The sequence below is a fragment of the Barbus barbus genome, assembly GCF_936440315.1.
Source record: "Barbus barbus genome assembly, chromosome: 20".
Taxonomy (NCBI): domain Eukaryota; kingdom Metazoa; phylum Chordata; class Actinopteri; order Cypriniformes; family Cyprinidae; genus Barbus; species Barbus barbus.
In genome coordinates this window covers 16170846-16187397 of record NC_136748.1, presented here as the reverse complement: position 1 = coordinate 16187397, position 16552 = coordinate 16170846, and the positions used below count along the sequence as shown (strand labels likewise).

At 38.2% G+C, this 16552-nt stretch overlaps 3 protein-coding genes across 10 annotated transcripts in view; 2 read left to right on the top strand and 1 right to left on the bottom strand.

The window, feature by feature from the left end:
* LOC306886639 (E3 ubiquitin-protein ligase HECTD1) overlaps positions 1-8104 on the top strand; it is a 34472-nt gene extending 26368 nt beyond the window's left edge. For 5 of the 8 annotated variants that reach the window (XM_079443925.1, XM_079443923.1, XM_079443922.1 and 2 more), the window contains exons 28-42: positions 227-383; positions 576-798; positions 1597-1651; positions 1964-2146; positions 2520-2733; positions 2817-2899; positions 3055-3182; positions 3282-3483; positions 4177-4314; positions 4400-5007; positions 5610-5688; positions 6209-6302; positions 6511-6661; positions 6881-7025; positions 7126-8104. In XM_079443925.1, the coding sequence (XP_079300051.1) occupies positions 227-383; positions 576-798; positions 1597-1651; positions 1964-2146; positions 2520-2733; positions 2817-2899; positions 3055-3182; positions 3282-3483; positions 4177-4314; positions 4400-5007; positions 5610-5688; positions 6209-6302; positions 6511-6661; positions 6881-7025; positions 7126-7263 (2598 nt within the window). In that variant the 3' untranslated portion in view covers positions 7264-8104. The remainder of the gene's footprint in view (positions 1-226; positions 384-575; positions 799-1596; positions 1652-1963; positions 2147-2519; positions 2734-2816; positions 2900-3054; positions 3183-3281; positions 3484-4176; positions 4315-4399; positions 5008-5609; positions 5689-6208; positions 6303-6510; positions 6662-6880; positions 7026-7125) is intronic. The other 3 variants (XM_079443927.1, XM_079443926.1, XM_079443924.1) reach the window with 1 other exon arrangement.
* A 143-nt stretch (positions 8105-8247) lies between these two features.
* LOC306886649 (AP-4 complex subunit sigma-1-like) lies at positions 8248-11685 on the bottom strand. The gene is made up of 6 exons (XM_079443941.1): positions 11534-11685; positions 9155-9316; positions 8870-8956; positions 8714-8782; positions 8601-8612; positions 8248-8478 (listed from the first exon to the last, which is right to left on the bottom strand). Exons 2-6 carry the CDS (start codon positions 9290-9292, stop codon positions 8350-8352), a joined length of 435 nt encoding a protein of 144 aa, XP_079300067.1. The 5' UTR covers positions 9293-9316; positions 11534-11685; the 3' UTR covers positions 8248-8349.
* Positions 10658-16552, top strand: part of LOC306886643 (striatin-3-like) — a 26319-nt gene continuing 20424 nt past the window's right edge. Inside the window, exon 1 of the mRNA XM_079443932.1 lies at positions 10658-11168. Coding sequence (XP_079300058.1) covers positions 10911-11168 — 258 coding nt within the window. The 5' untranslated portion in view covers positions 10658-10910. The remainder of the gene's footprint in view (positions 11169-16552) is intronic.

The window sequence follows — 16552 nt, the reverse complement described above, 5'->3', positions numbered from 1 at the left end:
TCTCCTTTCTGGGTTACATGAAAATTGGTGTTTTTTGTTTTTATCTGGTGAATAGTGGTGTAATTATTGGTTAGGAATGTATTTGTTTTTTTTTGCTCGTTTACCAGCATGGTTCCTCTGTGTAGCATGTCTTTTGGTTAGGTGAAATATGTGTTTCACATTTACAAGCAGTTGAGCATTATGTGTAAGAGAGCTTTACTTTGCTTTTTCAATGGTGGACTGAAAGGAGGAAGAGGAGTATGAAACCAAAGGGGGTCGGCGCAGGACGTGGGACGACGACTTTGTGCTGAAAAGGCAGTTTTCTGCTTTAGTACCTGCATTTGATCCAAGACCAGGCCGGACTAACGTCCAGCAAACTACAGACCTGGAAATCCCTCCACCAGGTAATGTTGGTGCTGTAGAAAGAGGTTACGTTCTTAGCACTCTGTTGGCTGCAGTGTTATTGCACTATTTATTTATATATATATTAATGTTTAATTTAGTAATTTTTAGTAATTTAGTAATAACAATAACACCGGTTGGCTGCTGAGTCAGACACAGCAATCCATTGTGATTCATGTTTAATGTGCTTATAGGTACACCTCGCTCAGAGGTGCAGGAGGAGGTGGAGTGCACGCCTTCACCCCGTCTGGCTCTCATCCTGAAAGTAGCAGGTCTTGGGACAACTCGAGAAGTAGAACTACCTCTCAACAACTACAAGTCCACCATTTTCTATTATGTCCAAAAGCTTCTCCAGCTCTCATGCAATGGTGCTATTAAACCCGACAAGCTTAGACGCATCTGGGAACCTACGTATACGTGAGTATATAATTTCACCAGTGGCGGCTCGTGGGTTTTGAAATAGAGGAGGCACACTTGGTCTGGGGATCCTTGCCTATTAATATTATTAACATATTTGCTTAACCATTTTAAAATGGCTATTTGGTTGCCTTTATTCAGAAACCGATGGCTGTAGCCTACATCCAGTGTTCTCCCTTTATTTTTAATTTGTATATACACTGAATGACAGCTTGGTAAATCTGTTGGCGATCAAATAATCAAAATCGCTACTAATCATAAGTAACTTTCTTCGTAAATTATCAGTTCAGCGGGAGACGTTCAAACTAATATCATGTTATTTACGTCTCTATAACGATTGGTTGATATATCAGAAGGATTAGCCTCCCTTGCCAGGTGCCTTTTTTCAACACTCCCCAGCGCTGAAAGTGAACACTCAATGCTGATTGGCCTATTTTTTGTTGTTTCTTGTTTTTTTACCAACGGAGGCACGAGAGCTCAGCGCTCCCCCAGCCTCCCCTTCTCTATCACTTAGCGATTGTAATTACATCAGCAGATTCGGCACATTCGCGTTTCACGATAGAAAAGCAGCGCTTTCCAACTTCAGTAGCAAGTTATGATATTACAGCTGTGAAATTACAAACAAAAAAATGCACATTTTGAGACAGACAGACCTCCCTCCTCCCATTTTCACCTCAATTTTGACGACCTGACGAGCTGCCACCGCATTTCAGTTGTTTTTTGTATCAAAATAATTCCCTTTTTTTTCATGTTTTCTCCTAGACATCTGTTAATAAACGTTGTTTTTGTTTTTTGTAGGATAATGTACAGGGAGTTGAAGGATTCTGACAAAGAAAGAGAGAGTGGAAAGATGGTAATGACACATTTTTAACACACCACTGCTTCACACTATCTCTCTACCTATCTTCCTTTCATTCGCTTCTCTTCGGCTCATTGAAATCTTGGCTGTGATTTTTCTGTGGCTGTCCCCAATGTGTAAATGCTCCTCAGTAAACTGTCCGTCACCCGTCACTAACCTTAAAGCCAGCAGACTGTGAAATGACTCCCAGTGGTATCTATTGTTAAATGCATGGGCCTCTCTAGTGGTAAAACCTATTGTAATGCATGTGTATTGCGTGAGACTTTACAATCAGGAAAGACCAACATTTGGTTCTTCCTGTTGTAGGGTTGCTGGTCTGTAGAGCATGTGGAACAGTACCTTGGCACAGATGAATTACCAAAGAATGACTTGATAACCTACATGCAGAAGAATGCAGACTCAACTTTCCTGCGCCACTGGAAATTAACCGGCTCTAATAAAAGTATTAGGAAAAACAGAAATTGTTCGCAGCTCATAGCTGCATACAAGGTATAAAATGCCATCAGATGTGCATATATATCTATACATACCATCTTTATTTTCCCTTCTCTGTTTTTCAAGTATTTTTCTATTTCTTAACTGTCACTTGTGTAGCCACCTGTTAGACAGTTGTTGCTGTCCTTATGTAAATTATAATGCCTACATGGGTGTAAATGTTGTACCATGAAAGTTTTTAGGTGTCATTGTGGACGTTCTCTATTTGTTTTGATTTAAGTTTTTGTTGTCGTCTTTGGCCATAAACTTTATAATTTTGAAAGAATGCAGTAATTGCATTGTTATAGGTCTGTTGTGATTGTTATAAAAGGGTTGGGAGGAAACATTACGAATAGTTTGTGTTAACAGTACGTATATGGTTTTGCAGGACTTCTGTGAGCGTGGCTGCAGATCTTCAGGCCTGAGTTCAGGGACGTTGTCCGCCACGCAGAGCTGTGACATCCTAAGTGCTGCACGCGAGCAGGCTCAGGCCAAGGCGGGCTCAGGACAGAGTGCCTGCAGCATAGAGGACGTACTACAGCTTTTGCGCATCCTCTTTACCATCGGAGGAGAACCTTCATCCGGCCGCACACTACAGGAAGGTAAGGAGTTCATCTGCACTGCATTGTCTTTAATGGGGTTTTTTTTATTACTATGCATTTAAAAGTCACATTTCTTTGTGTAGATGTGGATGAGCTGCAGTTCAATGCATCACCTGAGGAATTCACCAGCAAAAAAATTACAACCAAAATCCTGCAGCAGATTGAGGTAATATGATGTGTTAATGATGCACGTTATATACGTTGTAGAGTCAGGAAGATTTTTGTTTGTTTGAAAGAAATTAATACTTTTATTCAGCAAGAATTCTTTAAATTGTTCAAAAGTGACAGTCAAGATTTCTGTGTTTTTGTTTTGACTTGTAGGAGCCACTGGCCCTGGCTAGTGGGGCTCTCCCAGACTGGTGTGAACAGTTAACCAGCAAGTGTCCTTTCCTCATACCATTTGAAACCCGGCAGCTTTATTTTACCTGCACTGCATTTGGAGCCTCCAGGTCTGTGATTGCAGTATTGAAAGAAATTTTTACTTCATACAATATTCTACAATAATAAATCTGTGAAACTGTAGTTTGAGAACTTGCATCTCTCTCTAGGGCTATTGTCTGGCTCCAGAACCGAAGAGAAGCCACTATGGAACGTTCCCGGCCATCCACAACGGTTCGCCGTGATGATCCCGGCGAGTTCCGTGTAGGTCGGCTCAAACATGAGCGTGTCAAGGTGCCTCGCCGAGAGAGTATGATGGAGTGGGCTGAGAGTGTGATGCAGATACATGCTGACAGAAAGTCTGTACTGGAGGTAAACGCCAAAACATAATGTTTGCAAAAAATAGTGGGGCCTAAAAGTCAGAGACCGCTAGTGAAAGTTTTTTTTTTTTCTTTCCACTACAAATTATGTTGTCAATATAACACTTTGAAAGAGTTGAATTGAACAATGGTACACATGGCATTAAGATGCATTTTCAACTATACATTGTTAGCAAATCCTTTAAATTTTACCAGTATTCAGAACAAAACAAGATAAAAATCAGGAACAAGTAGCTATAGTACAAAATAGCTGATGAGATGTAATCGATTAAAGCTATCGATGGTCGATAGACTATAGGCAATTAAAGGCTCCTTATTATGAATTGCATGGTTTATTACGGTATATAAATGTGCGATTAGTTGACCGATCGCTTCAAATTAACGTCTACTAGTCGATCACAAAAATCTTTGGTGGAGGGCAGACCTACTCACAATAAGAACAAAACTGTGCCTTTGTAAAATAAAGAAAACAAACGGGATGCACTTTCAGCCATCTGTTTCCTTAAATTTGTGGTGCAGCTGTAAAAAAGAAACACAACCAGTTTGTGTGTTTCAATAATTATATTTATTGAAATTATTTTATGTAAGCTTGCTGGGGCCTGGTCCCCGGGTTGAGAAACACTGCTCTACAGCAACTATTTCAAGCTATTTGATGAAGACTGGTAATGATGATTGTTTTGCACAGGTGGAGTTCCAGGGGGAGGAGGGCACTGGTCTTGGACCCACCCTGGAGTTCTATGCTCTTGTGGCTGCAGAGTTCCAGAGGACTTCCCTTGGTATCTGGCTCTGTGACGACGACTTCCCAGATGATGAGTCACGTCAAGTGAGTATTAGGCTGTTTTACCTTAAGGCACTAGCCCAGATATGACAGATTTGACTGATCAATGAACTTATTCATTGTTTATCAGGTGGATCTGGGCGGTGGCTTGAAACCACCAGGCTATTATGTACAACGTTCCTGCGGCCTTTTCCCTGCTCCCTTCCCTCAGGACAGTGATGAACTGGAGCGTATCACCAAGCTTTTCCTGTTTCTTGGCATCTTTCTGGCCAAATGCATCCAGGACAACCGGCTCGTGGATCTGCCCATATCCCAGCCTTTCTTCAAACTGCTCTGTATGGGCGATATCAAAAGCAACATGAGTAAGCTACTTTATCAAACTCGTGTCGAGTCGGACTGCCACTTCTCTGAAATCCAGTCCGAAGCCTCCACTGAGGAGGGTCAGGACACTTACTCAGTGGGTAGCTTTGATGAAGACTCCAAGTCTGAGTTCATCCTTGACCCACCCAAGCCCAAGCCACCAGCTTGGTATCACGGCATCTTGACCTGGGAGGACTTTGAACTGGTGAATCCTCACAGAGCAAAGTTCCTGAAAGAGCTGAAGACACTGTCTGTGAAGCGCAGACAGATCCTGGGCAATAAGAGTCTGTCAGAGGATGAGAAGAACACACGGCTTCAGGATCTCATGCTGAAGAACCCTATGGGCTCTGGCCCACCACTTAGTGTAGAAGATTTAGGGTGAGCGATGTATATTAATCACTGAAAATTAGGCAACACTTATTTTACGGTCTCCTTGTTATACATGTCATATCCACCTTATTTTTCAACGTGGAAGTAAGCCGTTTTCTGTGAATGTGCCATACTTCCGGTTCATTAGCCGCTGTAAGGAAATAGTGAGAAAAATAAAGTGCAGTGAACGGGAGAACTGTTTGCACTACAAACCACTGTTCGTAATTAAGATAATACATTAAAATATGGTAAAATACACCAGATTTCAATATCAAGCAACAAAACGAGCTGTTTTTGTGCAGCTAAAAATAGCTGGAAGCGGATGATACCTGTAGCCTCGCGCATAAAATTTACAAATGACCACGCCTGCTCTTATGGGAAAAATCAGGTGGATATACTTACTAGATTAATAACAGGTAATTATCCATAATTACAAGCAACTCATAAAAACCAAACCCAACCTTTTAGTAAATGCATGTTAATTAATATTACTACATACTAAATTGTATAATTAGATTAGTTTTGGAGATGTTTCATGGATGTTACTTCCTTGCTTTTTTGAGGGTATTTTATTTATAGACGTTACTCATCTAATGTTTTATTTTTATTAGATTAAATTTCCAGTTCTGTCCATCATCCAAAGTACATGGTTTCTCATCAGTAGACTTGAAGCCTAATGGAGAGGATGAGGTAGGTCACATGTTGTCCAGACACACTATCTATTATGGTGTATTTGTAGTCATGCTAATGCATTGTTTGTACGGCAGTGCTTATCACCCTAAGTACCACTACTTCCTGATAAAATTAAAACCTGATATAAAATCATCTTGATAATATTATACTACCATCCAAAATTTTTGGGTCAGTAAGGTTGTTGTTTTTGGTCCGAAAATTTTTTTTAAATGAAATGTTTTCAACAATGACCATTTTCTTGAGGACCAAATCAGCAATAAGAATGATTTCTGAAGGATCGTGTGACACTAAAGCTTTACCAACACAGGATTAAATTACGTTTTAAAATGTATTGAAATGGAAAGTTTTTAAATTGTAATATTTCACAATATTACTGTTTTAGTGCATTTTTGTTCAAATAAATGCAGCCTTGTGAGAATAAGAGAGATAAAAAAACTGACCCCATACTTTTGAATGATGGTGTAAATGTTTATTTTGACATGAATGAATGCTAATAATTCTGCTGTCCTCTCATCAGATGGTCACCATGGAAAACGCAGAGGAGTACGTAGAGCTCATGTTTGACTTCTGCATGCACACAGGAATCCAGAAGCAGATGGAAGCCTTTAGAGGTACGACAGAATTGGCAGGCCTCAAATACTCTCATGCCTTGTACTTTCAATATGCTCGGGATACACGTTACTTGGCTATTTAGGAGATATACATTTCAAATATCAGTTGATTTATAAATGACATTCGTTACAACATTATTCTTAGTTTCAAATATGTTGTCTATTTGATCTTTTGTTCTAATGGCAGTCTGTATGTGTTTTGCTACAGAGGGCTTTAACAAGGTGTTTCCTATGGAGAAGCTCAGCTCATTTAGTCATAAAGAGGTGCAGATGATCTTGTGTGGCAACCAGTCTCCATCCTGGACCGCTGAAGACATTGTTAACTACACAGAACCTAAACTTGGCTACACACGGGACAGGTAGACCACTACGGTTATTTCTCGATTTAGTTTTTTTTTATGTGCCATATTGTTTAGCTATTGCAATATTGTTGTAGTAGTAATGTATGAATGCATAAACATATAATAGCAGAACATTATGGTACATGTAAACTCCTTTGAATTAAAGGTTTCATGTTCAGCTTTCTTCTTTTGGTGACTTCAGACTGTGTGTATCATGTTGATATAATTGTATTGCAGTCCTGGTTTCTTGCACTTTGTGCGAGTGCTGTGTGGAATGTCATCGGATGAGAGGAAAGCCTTCCTCCAATTCACCACAGGCTGCTCGACCCTGCCCCCTGGTGGACTGGCCAACCTCCATCCACGTCTCACAGTAGTCCGGAAGGTACGCAAGCATACTAAAATCCATGACACTAAAAACCCAGCCATTAAGATGACATTAAGACGAGCTAACACCGTCTCTCTTCATACCTGCTGTTGTCTAGGTTGATGCAACAGATGCCAGCTACCCTTCAGTTAACACTTGTGTGCACTACTTGAAGTTGCCGGAATATTCCTCCGAAGAGATCATGAGAGAGCGCCTCCTTGCTGCCACTATGGAGAAGGGCTTCCACCTCAACTGAGCATGCTCTCCCTACATCATTGACCAACTCCTGTACTGGTGAAGCCTGTTGTTTTGTTGCAGAAAATAAAGCTGTGCTCTGATGAAATCCTTTCTCCCCAAGCACCTCACATGTACCCAGATAAACAGGAAAAACAGTCCCGTCGCAGCTCCACTAGCTCCTGAATCTGATTAGGGTCTCCTTCTCCACTGACTGCTTCACAAGGCCTTTCCCAGGTCACTCTCACTGCTTTAAGGGCTTGAGCCGCTGGCAGCCAGGGTAGTCTCTCCTCACCTACTGTGTTTACTGTCATTTACTCCAGGTCCAGTGTAAATTTTGGCATAGATCTTTTTCAGACCCAGATATCACCATCTGCAGCGTCAGACCCTGGACACAAGCACACCTGCTTCTGTAGAGCTAACTATAGAGTGTTTGGGCATTTCCTTAACAGGTTTTAAGTTTTACTAGTGCCTGCATTGTTGAAATATTAGGATTTTTTTTCTTTCATTTGTTTTACTTAATCTGTCTGCATACAATCATGCACATGCTTTTCTTTTTTTTCTTTTTGCTTCTGTTACTGTGTGAGTATGTTTTCAACTGTTCATTGCCCTGCTAAAGGATCAAAGTCCCTGAGTGCATTTGTGTCATTTTACAATAAAGCTATAGATACAGAAACACTGGTTCTGTGTGCAAGGCACATTTAAAAAAGAAAAAAAAGACAAAGCAAAAAGCAAGCTGTGCTTTCCCTTGTATTTTCTTTGTATATTATAAACATTTATTTAACTCAAGTTGCAGTTTGAAGTAAACAAATATTTTCAAATGTGTATGCTCCAAAAATAATCATTAAAATGTTTGCAAAGTATCAACACTGTCTTGTTTGTTTTTCCTGCTGCTGATGAACTGACACACATTTCTGTTCCTGAATGTGATTCACATTTCGTTGTATTTAATTCTGGGGATTTTCTGCTAGTTACATTTTTGGAGGCACTTTGACAATGCATTGGGATTATTACAGGTCACATCAAAAATTGTAATTTTGTAGAAGGAAGATGAACCCTAAATTTAGACAAGTGAAAAACATTTATATGAGATCTCATTTGCATTGGATCAGCTTTCAGCCATCTTGTCCAGGGCCAGTAGTGGTGCCAGTATCCAGTTCTTATTTGTCTCCACAATGTGTCCATTCAGGATCATTTCATCAAGTATAATGTGTACTTTATCTAAATTGAACATGATCTGATTGTGCATTAAGGAATGAAACCCTCAGATAAATACACATGCATCACAATCATAATCAGACAATCATAGTCAAGTTTGGTCAATAATACTTCCTGTGTAATAACAATTTTAAAGGATACATCCAGCTCGCTCTGTCAAGAAAGGAAATCCCATTTAATCATAAATGAACTATTTAATTTATATCTTTTCTCAGAAAGTTGTAATATTCTTTCATCAAAATGTCAGTACTCACCACACGACTGAAATACTTGTCTAACACCTCCACAAAGTTGTGCACAAGCTCATAGATTGAGAGTTCATTCTGTGTGGAAGAGACCATAAATCAGACTTTAAAAACTAATTCCCAATTATGTCAGTAATTTGTCATTTAACCAATAATATAGCTAACCTCATTTTCAGTGATGCCAACAACAATGAAAAGTGCTGCGTACTGTCGATAGACTAGTTTGTAGTCCTTATACTCCACAAATGAACACTGAGAAAGAAGAAATAACAAAAGACATCTCGAGTTCAACAGCAGTTTCTGTGTTGATCACTATAGCTGCCCTGAGGGGTCAGTCATATTTTTTATGTCTGTTTAGTAATCTATTCATACTATTTTGCACTGCAGACAATGGCTAGTGTAGTGATCCAAGTAATGTGGTTAACCATTCACTTGGGAAACGTGACTGACCTCTTCCTTTCTCCGCGCGAGGCATCCCCTGACCACATCAGCTTCCAGAGCTGCTCTCTTGCCGAGCTCCACTTGTTCATAATACTTGGATAGTCGAGTCTGCCCCTGTTTGTTGACCATAAGTAGGAACTTGATCATAGTAATTCAGAAAAGTGGCCACCGCTAGAAAAAAGGAGATTTTACGTCATTACGTCAGCAAACAACTGGAAGGGCAAAAAGGATTAGCAGTTATTTGTAAACTGATAAAATTATTTTTGGTAACCAATAATTTTCACCAAAATACCACAGTTTCCACAATTATTGTTACTACTGTAAAATTATTACTGCTAAGTGAATTGTTTGACAGAGCAGGTCTTGTGAGGGGCGACCTGCACCATGTAGAAACACACAGACATCATGTTCATTTTCTCATAGTGGCTGTTATTTTTATTTATTTATTTTTATTTTTTTAAAGCGTGTGAAATATTTTAAATTCTGAAAAGAAAAGGGAAAAAAGGTCTTATATTTTTTTCACTCTGCCTGCCCTACTGTATATATTGCAATTTTTTGCTATGCCACATTTTATGTGAAAAAAAACATAAATTATATATAAATTAATAGTAAATAAAATGATCCCAGTTGTTATTTGTAAACTGATCAATTATATAAATTTCTTTATAACCAATAGTAAAATTATTAACGGTGGATTTTATTTTATTTTCTTTTGTGTACATCATCAATTATATGTATTTTTTTTTTCCAAAGTTGCTTTTAATTTTTGTAGGAAAATGTAGGACAAATATTTGAAATTACCAATACAGAGTGCATCTTTTAGTTATGAAAAGAACAGAACCTCATACCAGTTGAAGCTATTTTATATTTTTTCTTACGTCCGCCATACTTTATATATGTATATATTGTTCAAGGCCATATTTTTATATGGTCAGGTACAGAGCCTGTCAGAGATCTGGTCGCTGTACAGCGCATGCGCAGTGTCTGTCTGTTTTTTTTTTTTTTTTTTAATTGCAAATCAAAAACATTACAATACTTGAAAAATAATAAGGGGGATACGAACAACATCACGTAGATATATGGGCAACATAAATCAGCATGATATATCATCACACACAAAACCCCCTGTTTAATGTTTTAGAAGCCTTTGAATTCAAAGGTTTGGACACATTCTTAAAAGAAGTAAAAAGAGATTTTACATCAGATGAAAACATTCTAAAATTAGGTTTACAATGAATGGTTCTGGCTTTATGAAGGTGAAATTTACCCAGAAGACAAAGCAATAATACAGTATGTGCAAGATTGCTGTCTTTAGAGTGAAAATCTGACAGGAAGATGATAGCTTCTCTAATTTCGATCGTTTTGTTACAACAGAAAGAAATTAACACGGTAACTTCCGACCAAAAAGATTTAAAGAATAGGCAATGACCAAACAGATGTAGAATAGATTCTTCATCAGTTTTACAAAATGAATGCCCGTCAGTCTGTATTCGGATGACTGGAGACAAGCGCAGGGTTGGGTGGGTGAACGCGTCCCATCATGCAGCGCGCCACAGTCCTCCCTCTCTCGCTCCCGCAGCAGGAGACTCACATCCAGGGATCGGACTAATGGCGGCCGGAAAATCCGTGCGCTGACACGAAATCCACAACAGCCGCTCAGGTGGCAGCCGATTTCGTGGGGGCAGGGCGACGTCGCATCGGTAAAGTAGGGAGGGCTGAGGGAAAGCAATCGGCGACTTCTAGCAGGACTTTCCTATTTTTAAACATGGATGAACAGCCCGGCGGAGGAGGAGGAGGAATGGCCGCCCAGAGACAGCAGCAGCCTGCACCACAGCAGGGCAACAGCAGCATTAATCCCCAGATCGGCAGCGCTGGAGGAGCGCCTATGGTTCAGCAACAGCAAGACGAGATGCCCAGGCCTCAGCAGTACACTATCCCGGGGATTTTACACTACATTCAGCACGAATGGGCCCGTTTCGAGATGGAAAGGGCGCACTGGGAAGTGGAGAGGGCCGAACTCCAGGTACAGACCCGTGGATTTGCTGACACACTAGTTAGAAACCCTAAATCGAGACATTGATCGCCATCAGATCGGCTGCTTTAATTGAAGACTTTACGTTGATTTACTAAGCAATTTACTACAGATCTCGTTAGCTTCCTGTCCGTCCCATTTATGCTAAACTTTAAACCCTTCCATGATAATAAACGAATCTGTCTACACTCCAAGTATGCGTGACATGACATTTAGTACGCTTTTATTTTAATACAGAGATCTAGTGCGTCGCGTCGCTCGTAGTGTGGATGGGCTAAACTAGGCTAAGCTAACATGACATCGCTGTATTAGCGATATTACGCCACACTCGGTACGATCGAGTCAGATTATCTTACCCGCGAGCACCGGAGCAGATCTAATAGTCGTTGTTGCGGATTTATCATCTGTCAACGAAAGCCTGCAGACTTTGTCAACTATTCCCTTGTTCTGCCATTTTGTTTTGGTCAATATGGCGTCCGTATTGGTCGCTTGTTTTATTGATCCATCCTACTAGCGCTCACTTTCACACCCCGCTGTAATGTACAGTATTTTTTATGACACACTATATCCGTTCTTTTAAAACAATAGAGTAAACGAAGCTGAATAGTCCTCACAAAAAGGAGATGTTAGGCAGGATGCCAGCGATAGTCACCATTCACGTTCATTGTAAGGAAAAAGATGCGATGGAAGTGAATGGAGACCGAGACTCTGAGTTGCTAACATTCTGACAAACAACATTTATATTTCATATAAGAAAGTCATACAGGTTTGGAACAGCATGAGGATGAGCAAATTATAATGTTCAAATTGGGATGAACTATCTGATTATTAGCATATTTCTGATGAATCATTCACGTTATTTAGATAGCTGAATGTATCAGCAAATATATTTCACCATCATATTTATTTACTCACTCGAATGGTTTTTTTTCCAAACATGCACGACTGACTTTAAGTGCAAAACAAATACCATTTGACCAGTTTTGTGTATGCAAGTTGTTTTGACAGCCGTACCTTTACCAGCTGCAATAACTTACAGGTCTTAAAGCAATAGTTTACACAAAAATTAAAATTGTCACCCTCATGTTTTTTCCAAACCTGTATGAATGATGTACTTTCTTCTGTGGGACATAAAAGAAGATATTTTGAAAAATATCTCCACGTGACAAACAGAAACACTACTGACAATAGACAGCAGAGGTTTTGCCTGAACTAAATTGACCACACCTTAAGTCATACAGGTTTGGAACGATGTGAGGGTCAGTAAATGAAGACAGAAATGTTATTTTTGGCTGAACTATTACTTTAAGTGTGTTATGGCAGCTGAATCTTCCTGCCACCCGGATGAGTAGCTGTCATATTTTTAAAGTCTGCTAGAGCTGAGAGTGGCAGTTTAGCTTTTGTGAATGAGGAAAAGAGCTGGAAGGCCTGGGGCAGGATGTTGCGTTATGTAAACAGTCTTCCCTTAGGAGGCAGAGAAGTTTGTACAGACTTGTTCAGTGACATACTTTCAGGATGACTCCCAGCTCAAACTTAATGGGCACTTTTCATTATTCAGAGGAAGTAAGCTTGTACTCTCCCACACTCGTACCAATCCAGGTTTTCTCAGAATAAGGGTTAGTCTTGTTTATCTGCTCCGAATTCCATGTTTCAGATGTTCAGTTGCCATCTAATCGTCAGACACACAGTGAACAACATACAACAAACTCATGAGCTCAAAGTTATACTGTATCAAATCAAATCGTTTTGATTCTCCAACCTTGTGTGCAGATGTTCGAGTCCATTATCAGGTGCTCTTCCATGCGTTTGGCATCTTGTGTATGTGGAGGAGATGTAGCCAATGTTATCATAATGGATAGTTGTTCAGTTCTGCTTTAACAATGTCTGGCTCTAATTGATGTGAAACTCTTCCTGTCAGTTTTCTGGGCCTCGTAGGCAGAGCTGCTAGCAGAGATGTCCCGAGCAGTCACATCAGGAATGGGCCTGATTAGCGTTATCTGGGTTAGCTCAGGGTTTGTAGGTCATGGTAGCACCATCTTCAGAGTCATGGCTCTCCAAACCATTAGAGATTGTCAAGTGTAGGTTTTATTTTTGTCACATGTCTATAAATCCATCATCACACCTTCATATGTTAACATCTGATAAATTCTAACTGAAATCAACACGATTGCTAAACAAATCCCAGTCACAATTATTCTGTCACTCGTATTCAATAGCATTTTAGCTTGTATTCAACAGTTTTCGTTTATGTAGTTTTGTTACATGTTTTAGTTTATATAAGTTTTTTGTTTTTCTATTTAACCTTATTTTTACTTCAGTTTTAGGTGTAATAGATTTAGTACTTCACTTTAAACATTGTATTTCCATTAGTTGGCATCATTTTGAACGTTTAAGTGTTTAAATAAAAATTTTGAATCTAATATTTACTTTTTTATTAGAATGAACAGAATAGATTTTGGTTACACTTTATTTTAAGGTGTCCTTGTTACAGTGTAATTATACATTTAAGTACTGAGTAATATTAATTAACGTCATGTACTTACTATATGGTTAGGATTAGGGTTCGGTTTAGGGTTACTTGCATGTAATTATGCATAATTTATTGTTATTATAATAGGAAGTATATGTAACAAGGAAACCTTAAAATAAAGTGTTACCAAGATTTTTAATAGTTGTACTTTCAATTTTAGTTTGAAATAACAACACTGGAATAAACAGGTAATTAATCATATCAGATGTCTTTCATTTAGAACAAAAAGTCAGTTAGTTTGTATATTTCTCCTACCAAATATAGTCACTTACTTTGCTTCTACTTTGTACTTTGGTCTGAAATTTCATGAATACAGGTAAACAACATATTACAAGCAGTCAAACGTCACATAGCTTAACTCTAACCAGTCAGATGTGATGACCATGAACTCTTGTATAATGATAAATGTTAATTTTTTTTGCAATTGGGATATTATATTAGTGGCATCCAGTTTTAACGAGGCATTTTCTAACTATATTACACTTTCTTAAATAGCCTTCCTTGCTCTTTACTAATAACTGAAATATAAAGTTCTGTTTAAATGTGCTATTTGGTTTATTTTATATGCACATTGTACTATTACATTTCCAGTATATTTCCATTGTACTATTATTAAACCTATAGGGTCCCCTCATTCAGCTGTTTTTCTCCCACAGCACAGAGTATTTTTAGTATCTGTGTTCAGTTCGCACAGCTGAAATGCTGCTGTGCCGATCTTTAAATCTGGTAGGTGACAGAGATTTCCAGCAAGCATCAGAGAGTTGCTTGGGGCTGAGAAGCCAGCTGTTCCTGACCATATGTGTACTTGCCATCCTCACACTCTGCTGACACTAGCAATGCTGTTTTAATACAACAGTGTTACCTGCCAGCACTTCGCACTGCTTATGATGTGAGAATGAAACTGAATTACCAAAAAATGTAGGCCTGATGTAATACATTGTGTTCAGGCTGCTATTGATGTATGCTTGAAACTACCTGGTAATGCTCCTACACAGACTCGGCTCATTAATATTCAAATCTTAATGCACGTATCCCATTACAGAGGTGAACCAAGTAGTCATCTAATCGCTTCAAGCTACATGTTTGTTTGTTGGAGAACTCTTGAGTGTTGAACTTAAACTTTAAAAGAAGACTATGACAAGTTCTAGATGTGATGGGAATGTTTTAAGATCTGTTGTCTTTCAGAGAACTTAATGAAAGAATAGAAAAGTTTTGAGAAAGCTCTCCACTTATGTACCAGGCCTGCTAAGGGAAAGGACATTTAAAGGCGAAAAGTCAATTCTTTTAATTAGTCTATCATCGTCAGTATTTTGTGATTATTTGTTTTGTGGTTTATCAGGTTTCTCGACTTCAGTGTCGGCATCAACTCCCCCAGCCAGCTCTGTTGGACTGCCGTGAAATGCTATGACCATGTGCAATTTAGGAAATTATGAGTCCTTGATTAACAAAAAGAGGAAGTTAAACCAAAGAGGAGTGAAAACATTGACCATTCAGTCAGTCCATGATAGTCAACCAGTATGACTAATGTTGCAGATGTCTTTTGTCACTTAGTAGTCTGATTATACTATAACTTACTTGCTTACTCACTGAATAGTTGAACATGCTTTGTCAGAGGATTTTGAATTAGTCCGTGAATAATAGCAGTGTGAGCAAAGACTTACATTTTAGTTGTTGTGCCAGTGTGTTTGTATATTCCAGCTGCTTTCTTGAGATTTTTGTAAAGATGATTACAGTTTTTTTTTTTTTTTTTTTTCAGCACAATTAGAAAAGGCTCAAAGGTTTAGGGTTAGTAAGTGTTTGTTTTGTTTTTTTTAAAGAAATATTCAGTAAGGACACATTAAAATGATCAAAACTTACAGAGAACACATTTATAATGTTGTGAAAGAAAGCAGCACAACCATCTACAACATTTATTTTATTATAATCAATGTTTCTTAAGCACCAAATCAGCATATTCTGAAGGATCATATGACATTAAAGACTGTAGTAATGAAGATTCCGGTTCATAAGAATAAATTATATTTTAAAATATATTAAAATTGAGAACAGTTGTTTTAAATGGTAGTAGTTTCACAGTATTGTTTTTACTGTATGACAATAAAACAACGTTAAACAATAAAACACACAATAAAAGACGTTTTTGAAGAACATTTAAAAATGTATATATATTAGTGCTGTCAATCGAGGAAAAAAAACAAAACTAATTAATCGCACATTTTTCTGAAATTAATCGCGATTTAATCCCACCTAACATTAAAGTTTTAAATATACTTTTATATTGCAATAATTTCACATTCAATCTTCAAATTAATGTAGAAACAACATCAAGACAGTATATTTTTAATATTTGTTTAACGGCATCTTTATTTTTATGACTGAAGACCAGTATCACTGATACAATTAATACTGATTTCCCTATAAAAATGTTTCCTCCTAATATTTAACCAGTGACTACAGCCATTCAGCTTTACATTATAATTAAGATCTATCAATTTTAACATTTAGTAGACTTTAAAAATAACTTCTAATTTAAGTGAACTTAAAACAATCTTCACATAAACCCATTATAATGTCATATTTATCTACATGTGCCCCTCAGCAGAAATATACAGAAATGGAATAAAGTTATCAAACACTAAATTCTAAACTAAATACAGATGAATCCTTAAAAATATAAAAGTTATTGATTTCCTCTCTTTCTTTTGTTCTTGATGAACAGTCATCACAGCAGCTGGTTATTAGGTTGTTTTGGCTTCTATTTCTTTTAAGAGCTGCCGCTACTGAGCATGACGAGGATCTGACACGCATCGTATTTTCTCTCAACTCTACCTTTTCTGACCCATTT

Excerpts from the sequence above, each read along its gene's own strand:
- LOC306886649 (XM_079443941.1), bottom strand. The coding sequence starts at position 9,292 with ATGATCAAGTTCCTACTTATGGTCAACAAACAGGGGCAGACTCGACTA. Across the intron at positions 8,957-9,154 it reads TCGCGCGGAGAAAGGAAGAG|TGTTCATTTGTGGAGTATAA; the intron begins GTCAGTCACGTT and ends CTTCTTTCTCAG. Across the intron at positions 8,783-8,869 it reads TTGGCATCACTGAAAATGAG|AATGAACTCTCAATCTATGA; the intron begins GTTAGCTATATT and ends TCTTCCACACAG.